Source organism: Coregonus lavaretus, assembly GCF_964263955.1.
Source record: "Coregonus lavaretus genome assembly, chromosome: 25".
Classification (NCBI taxonomy): Eukaryota; Metazoa; Chordata; class Actinopteri; order Salmoniformes; family Salmonidae; genus Coregonus; species Coregonus lavaretus.
The window spans coordinates 29,892,477-29,901,039 of record NC_140012.1 but is presented as its reverse complement, the minus strand read 5'-3'; the positions used below and the strand labels follow the sequence as shown (position 1 = coordinate 29,901,039).

At 41.6% G+C, this 8,563-nt stretch overlaps 1 protein-coding gene across 1 annotated transcript; it reads right to left on the bottom strand.

The window, feature by feature from the left end:
• Positions 1-2,794: 2,794 nt before the first annotated feature.
• On the bottom strand, positions 2,795-8,288 carry rhoua (ras homolog family member Ua). Its single transcript, XM_084142293.1, has 3 exons — positions 7,677-8,288; positions 6,777-6,835; positions 2,795-4,268 (listed from the first exon to the last, which is right to left on the bottom strand). The coding sequence occupies exons 1-3, from the start codon at positions 7,924-7,926 to the stop codon at positions 3,816-3,818; spliced, it is 762 nt and encodes a 253-aa protein (XP_083998419.1). The 5' UTR covers positions 7,927-8,288; the 3' UTR covers positions 2,795-3,815.
• Positions 8,289-8,563: the final 275 nt, after the last annotated feature.

The following is an 8,563-nucleotide window of genomic DNA, read 5'->3' as shown; positions in this document are numbered from 1 at the left end:
TGCATCACAGGGTGGCACCAGCGCTCACCTAAAAAGCCCATATGTCACTGGTTGAGAGAAATTGTCATTGTTTTGGGGCAGAATTATGTGAGGTTTTATGTGTTGTTGGAGGTGCGTCTTGGTCAGTTTAGCTTAGAAAATGCCGCCCTGGTCAGTTTAGCTTAGAAAATGCCGCCCTAGTCAGTTTAGTTTAGAAAATGCTGCCCTCGTCAATCTGCCGCCATAGGCAGCCACCTAATCCTGCCTAATGAGCGGGCCAGCCCTGACCTGTACCATCTAGACATCTCTCACATTTATTCTGGTCTCAGTTTAGGCGGTTATTTGTCATGTGGGTCTGTATGGTTGAGCAAGACCTCTACACATTGCACCACCAACACACACATCATTGCAATATGAAACAATCACAGAAAAGGGACCTGAAAATGTCAGTCATTAAGCAGGACCAGCTGCTGGCTCAGAGACAAGAGCAGACTGTCAGCCTTGAGTGATTGGTAAAGACTCCAGATGAATTGGCCTAAAGGCTCATAGAGTTGTGACTGCAAGTGAAAGCATAAGGGGCTTTCCATATCAACTTTTCTCTTCATATTTCAATTTCAACTGCATAAACTCTCCCTGTTCAAGTACATTTTTACAATATTGACCCACAACTGTATTTGGATTCTGTTAATACAGTTGACATCATTACATTATACAGTATTGAGCCATAGTTGTTTAATCAATCAAACATTAAGTTGTAATAAATAAGTAATTACAAATATCACATATGAAAATCGTTTCAGAGACACAAAACCCCAACAAATCCATTCCAATGTAACAAACACAAAATCCAGCATGTATACCAAATATTCTTTATTTTCCAAAGGTATCAAACTACAGACAAACAGATATTTGTTCTGATATTACACTGAATGTGAGCTGTTATTATCCCCCACAGAGCCCTAAACAGAGATCATGGAACCTCCATGCTTGCTGGAAGTCATAGCTTGGAAACACAAAAGTATATATAGTACACCATGTGATGTGCACGGTAACAAATATACTCATTTGAATAAATGCATCTTTGTTAAATGCATTTGTGCTGAGAAAATAATCCACGCAATACTGAGAAACTGGTCATTGGAAGAAGTTTTAAAATTCTATGTCGCTATGAAGAACCCAACATTCAAAATGACCCAGAAAAGACACCTGTCCAAAGGTATGTGCACCACTGTCCACAAACACTTACCACTTACCCACATCACATCCAAAGACCCATCCTATTTAAAGCATTTATGTCACATTTCAATTTCACCCATCTCCCTGTCTTTTCCTTTTCAAGGAATAACTAGTATTTCATAATGAGGAGATAAATTGCTGTACATTATTATTTATGTATAGTCATGGTGTATGTGATGATAAACATTTAACTGACTGTTGATGCAACATGGTCTACTAAGAGTGATCCAGTGAAACTTCTCCATTCTCTCTCTGTCTTCCATCATAATTCACTTTCAGAGGTCCATCACACATCCACAGGTGACACATCCAGGTCATCTAAGGAGGTTAACGTGATCATACAGGTAACTGTATCGTTTACCCCAAGGTTTAGTTTGGCATTCTACTGGAAGAGCTATTACAAGGCTTGAGTTACAATGCATGAAACACAATATCACTGAAAGAAGTGACAGTTAACATTTTGAAATTCAAATAATGTAATCTCTATGGGCCTACCCAAATCAGAACACGGTATTTACAGAGACAGACATCCCATACACATCCCAGTGATATGGAATATAGGTATTGACAAACTTTTTTCAAACAGTTCCAAGATGATGGTGCTGTTAAGCTTACTCGGGACAGTACACACACTTCCTCCAGGGTAATGGTAGCAGAAAGATACTAAATTACTTGATTGGCTCATAGTCATTAATAACAGCTAACAGAGTTTGGTAGTTAAGATCCGTTAACATTGACTCAGCTGCAGTCAGTCCTGTATTATCTCTGTATTATTTTGGCCAAGTCGTCTGGGGATGTTTCTGCCTGTGGTGTTTTATCTAAGGAAATCTGAATACCCAGGTTTGTATTCTTTTGCTGATATCACCCTGTTCTCTCCAAATTGTCTGAACTTCCTGGGAATCTGGTAACCAAGAGAATCTGGTAACCAGGAGTGTCCAATAGTTTGATCCATGACCTATTTTCATATTTAACCCTTCACTAAGCACAGCTCGGCTTCTACATGCTATCATGATTCCAATGCACACATGCCCAAACAAAAAGAGCATTACATAGGCCATTAGGCCCATTCAATCAGATATAATATTTTTGCTATCATGATTTAAATCAAACATGATACCACAGCAGACATTGTAAAGCCCCAGAGTAATGGAAACTGTGCAGAATAGTGGGATGGGCAGTAAACTGATAACAACAGGGATACTGTGTACACACTAAATGTGTTGTCCATTAGACCTGTTCTTTAGGCAGTGTAATCTATATGTCCAAACTGCCTCTTCATATACAATTCATTATGCACTATAGTCTACACGTCTGGTTGCTGTACAGTTCTCAGTTGGGCATTCATACAGTAAAAAAAGATTACAGTGAATATACATATAATTCATGATTCACAGTTAAGATATATTGCTTTGAAATATGTTGACATTTTTGGAGAGAATAATAATCATTCATTGCTATAATATAATGCTTAACAATGCACTTAAAAACTAAGAAACAACCCAGAAGAGTATTAGTACATAATTTGTGTGACTCTTGAATGGTAAAAGTTCAAAAGACTTCCAAGAATTTAACAACAAAGAAATGTTGACTCACATATATTGTGTTGTTGTGTACAACATGGATGGTAAACGACTGACAGATAAACAAGTTGTATGGGTTGACATACTGTATGTAATTTAAAATAAAATATTGCTCTTCCACTTTTAAACTCCTAGAATAAACATTAAAAAACACAATTTGTCCCCTCCTCACGGTAGACCAAAACATACCTTCCGACACATAAATCAAACAGTTGCCATGACAGTGTTTGTTTACGACTCCTCAGGTGGTGTTATGGTCAAGTGAACCAAAGCTCAACAGGTCCAGTTAGAATTCCAGCACATAGCTAGAGACTGTGACCCTCATGTGAGCTTGGACAGAACCCATGTCCTAATGTAAATACCAGTTAGAAATTCGAAAAACATAGGCAGGGCTCCATTTTTCAGTGTTTCTGAGCGGTTTGTACATTAGACAACAAGCTAAACAAGGCTCTCAAATATGGGCTGAAAGAACAAGAATGAAAACAATGAATGTTACACAGTACTTTCCTCGAATTATCTGATTACGGCAATGCATTTTTCTTTTAACATAGGGACTACTAAATCAAAGGGATGGTAAATCCCACGTCGGGAAGTTGACTCAATGTCATATGCTAAATTAATCTGAGTTTACATACACTTACCATGGGAAAGGTCAGAGTAAACCATGTCAATAAAACAACAATATAACAACATAGACCCTCCTAGTTATCAAGAGGGTTTGATCTTTCACAGTTGTCTATCGGAAGCTGTGTGTCCTTCAGGATCATGGATATAAGATAGGGGAAGTCAATGAGTTGTCTTATCAAACCGCACTTCGAGGGAAGTTAGCTCTGTCTCCATTGCAGCTCACGTTGGTAAAGCAAAAATAGCATGGGGTCATTGAGGCCTAACCTTCACATATCTCAGATACTCCAGACCAGACCTTCGCCCATATTCCGGTGGCTGTTTTCCTTACTGCCCCTGAAGTCTTTTAGCGTGCTGACATGGAAACAAAATTGGCACCCACGTGTCAGACAGAGGCTAGGCCACACAACAGTACTTCTTCCACCACGACCTAGAAAGCTTCTTCATCTTGTCTGGAGTCCGTTTTTTCAGTCGATGCTGCTGCCGACTGTCAGAGTGCTGGATGCTGGCCACGATGGCTGCGTCAAACACCTCTTTGAGATTCTTCTGGGTGAGTGAGGAGCACTCCATGTATGACACAGCCCTCATGTCCTCGGCACACTGCTGGGCCTCCTGGGGCTCCACTGGCCTCTCTTTGTACTTGGCCAGCTCGATCAGAACCTTGACGTCCTCCCGCAGGTCTGACTGGGTGCCCACCAGAACCACCGGCGCCTGCGGGCAGTGCCGGCGAATCTCCGGCACCCATTTCTCTGTCACATTCTGGAAAGAAGAGGGGCTGACGACGCTGAAGCACAGCAGGAAGATGTCTGCGTTGGTGTAGCAGAGCGGACGCAGTTTGTCAAACTCATCCTGCAGGGAGATGAGGAGAGGAGAGGAGAGGAGAGGAGAGGAGAGGAGAGGAGAGGAGAGGAGAGGAGAGGAGAGGAGAGGAGAGGAGAGGAGAGGAGAGGAGAGGAGAGGAGAGGAGAGGAGAGGAGAGGAGAGGAGAGGAGAGGAGAGGAGAGGAGAGGAGAGGAGAGGAGAAGGGGGTTCATGACACGACTAGTAGAACCAAGAATGGCCATGCTCAACACAATATTCCTCCTTGTGAAAAGGTCTTTGAGTGCAGGGATGGAAAGGGCATAGCCATAACTAAGAGAAGGAAAATCCTGCCCTCATTGGCTAACATGTGCATGGCTGTAACTAGTGGCGCCTCTGCCTCATGACGTAGTGTCTCTGGCAGGCAGGAACACACAATCCGTGTCCATAGCCTGACAACACATGACACCTCTATCAGTTTCTGTTAGAGTGACAAAGTGTTCTGGTTACATGCCATAGTGTTTCTGATTAGGGACAACACTTTCAGCGTAGCCTACAGTTGATTTTAATCTCCTCCAATGTTGGTGACTGACATGCCATTGCGTAATGTATTGTTGAAGGCACTGTTTATTCCGACCAGCATATCTTGAATGCTAAATTTAAAAAAATGCCAATAGCTAAATTGGAGAAGAGAGCGAGAAATGTTAAATTGCTAGAACATGTCTATTATAGATGCAAATAATTACATGCCCCATAGTCCACACTTTGTCTGACTACCAAAAGGAATTTGTGATGAAGATCATGGAGGTAAATTATGTGAAAGAGACAAAGTGTGATGAGGCTGTTGAGAGGGTAGAGGAGCAAAACGTTTATGATTTGCAGTTGGCACAGCCAACCACTACCCTGCTGCCAAACTCTGTAAGTATAAGTATAGGGCCATGTAATTTTCACCAGCTAATGAGCCCCTGAGTGGAGCAGTGACATCATTTATATCATGTATTAGTGGCAGCTCAGCTTTGCAGGGGATTTACAGCAGTAAGCATTTAACCCATGGGCCATTGCACTGAGGCCAATATGGGTGCTTATCTTCACTAATGTGTGTTTAGTCCTTTTATCTGGCAAACTTATTACGCAACATTCAGATTACATTTGCATATCTCCAAAACATCTAGTTCTACTGTGATTTCAACTGGAGGAAAGATAACCATGGCATTCCACTGAGATTATATTTAGCTGTTTATTGCCAAAGCGTGCGTTCCACGCTCTCTCTCTCTTTCATCCGTTTCTCTGATACACCCAGCTTGTGTGTACCCATTGCTTCCTGGAAGAGATTTTAATAGTTTTTTAATTTTAATAATTTCCATCCTCAGAAGGTAGCAGCAAAGGGTCTCCAGGTCATTTTTGATTGGCTGGGAGTTAATTACAGGTATCAGGAACCCAATGAGGTCAACAACATTAACAGTGAGGGACCCTGTGGTTGGTATTCAGGCAGTCTTCTGCATGCTTAGTATGCTAAATACATGGACTCCATTACGCCCAGGGGAGCTGGTGACATTGAGCTTTGAAAAGCTAATTAATATTATTTGGATTAATCGGCTCAACCATTATCTCACATTTGCAGCACATCATGGAGTTGGTGGGGGGGGTTGGGGGGGGGCTAGATGGGGCATGTGCTTTCACAATTATTTTGGGCTGTTACATGAAAGCAAATTATTCATGGTATGCAAGCGCATTTTTCAATGTAAGCTAAGTTTAACTATGTAATAGCCCTAACTAAGTTATAACTACTATATTGCTTGCATTGTCTTGGTGTCTAATGAAAAGCCCATCCTCTCAGAGCCTCTCTGCAAAGACACGAAGCAGAACCCTATGAACCCAGAGCTCCAGCCAGGGACTCTCTCTCTCTCTGTGTCTAGACAGAACCGCTCTGGATCTCTCTTGGTCTGTTTTCCACTGTTGACTCTCTCCAGCCTGCTCTACTCCTCAGAAACAGACCCATCTCGCATTTCCTCTGACCAGCCCCAGCTGTGCCGAAGCTTACGTTTCCTTTCCAGGCTCAAATTCAATTCATTACAATTATAAGGTTTCCTATCTGTAATCCCCCCAAGCCGGTTACCCCCTCCCATGAGGGGGAGACAGCATTTATCTGAGTAACCTCATTTTTAGTGCAGACTCACGACTGGACAAAAACCCTGCTGGAGCACATACATTTAAACAGATCACTTCACTCCCCTACATTCCCACGGGGGGGGGTATGAAAAAAAAAAAATTATAATAATAATAATAATAATAATAATGTATGCACTCACTAACTGTAAGTCGCTCTGGATAAGAGCGTCTGCTAAATGACTAAAATCTAAAATGTAATGTAAATGTAGTAGACCATTTGACCCTATTCTGTACATCTACTAGCCTAGTAATGCATAGGGCTTAGAACAAGTTGGAGAAATTCTAGGAACAGCAAAATGGCCAACTTGTTTGTTTTTAACCAATCCTTCACACTTCCAGGATAGTAAAGATCATATCAAACTGTCATACAGGTGTATTTCAATTACAAACCTGGCCAGCTGTGTCACAAAGCTGCAGTTTTACTGGCTTGCCATCAACTGCAACGACCGCTGAAAAAACAACAATTATACATTTAATCAGCCAATATAACAAAGGAGAAATTAGTAACCAAAATGCCATTATATACTGTTACAGACAGAATAGTGTCATTATGGACAAAAATATTGAGTATAACAATTACCATAGTCTTCCTGTTGCCAATGTGTTGCAGACAGTAGGCAATATTTTTACTAAAGCTGAATAGTAATGTTTTGTCAGTCTGAGTTCAAAATATACACTGAGTGTACAAAATATTAGGAACACCTTCTCTTTCAATGAAAGACTGACCAGGTGAATCCGGGTGAAAGCTATGATCCCTTATTGATGTCACCTGTTAAACCCACTTCAATCAGTGTAGATGAAGAGGAGGAGACAGGTTAAAGAAGGATTTTTAAGCCTTGAGACATTGTATATGTTTGCCATTCAGAGGATGAATGAGAAGGACAAAATATTTAAGTGCCTTTTAACTGGGTATGGTAGTATGTGCCAGGCGCACCGGTTTGAGTGTGTCAAGAACTGCAAGTTGCTGCTGGGTTTTTCACGCTCAACTATTTTTGTGTGTATAAGAATGGTCTACCACCAGAAGGACATCCAGCCAACTTGACACAACTGTGGGAAGCATTGGAGTCAACATGGGCCAGCATCCCTGTGGAACGCTGTTCTGAGGGCAAAAATCGGTGCAACTCAATATTAGGAAGGTGTTCCTAATGTTTTGTACACTCAGTGTAGGCTACTCATGAATTCACATAAATGTGCCGTTAACGCCCGATAAAAACGAGAACTTGCATAGCCCAAAAATACCATAATAAGTCCTAATAGCCGATTTATAAAGGGACATATTTGTCAAGTTACCTGCAAAATTATCAAAAGCAGTTGGGACATATTCAGTTGGATATCCATTTGTGGTGTAGCTGACAATCAAGCTCGTTTTCCCAACTGCCCCGTCACCGACAAGCACACACTTCACTTTGCGCTCTACGCCACCGGAACGACACTTGGAGCCCAAACACGACTCTCTGCTCCGAACCCTCCGAGGGGGAACCGGTGGGACCGCCGCCGACACTGCTACAGGTTTATATTCTCCATCGCCCTGGGGAGGCATCGCCTTGTGGTATCGCCAATGGAACCGCCCAGAGACCAATTAATCCAAGTTTCGCCAAACTATTCGTTTCATAAATCTGACATCAACGCTAATTTCACAAGAACTGTCCCTTATCTTCTGTAGTGTTTCCATGGCTGGAAAAAGTGTAGCCTTTCTTTAAAGACGATGCAGACACCTTGATGTCAATTCCCCACTGTACAGAAATAAACAATAAATCCTACAGGAGAAAATGTTTCCACCCCGTATGATTTTAAGTTCCTTTCCTGAATCTTTTCCACCGTTTTAGTTCGCACTCAACCTCCTCAAAAAAAGCTCAGCCTCCTACTCGTGAGCAGCATGACATCAGGAAACACCACTGAGTCAGAAAAAAATGGCACCATTGACCAATAGCAATAAGCAAGCCTGCCCCCCTCCCCCCAAATTAAAATAAATAAATAAATACAGAAACTTAAAAAATATATGTAATTTGTAAGGCTTCGTCTGTTAAATTGTTTCTAATGCTCAACTATTCATGGTTAAGTTTTAACCGGCGAAATTGTTACATTTGTATCCCTCAGCCTGTTTGATCTCACCAAGGAGTTACGACAAAGACTGTGGTTACAATACAATGTACCACTTCTCTCCGATGATACAGCTG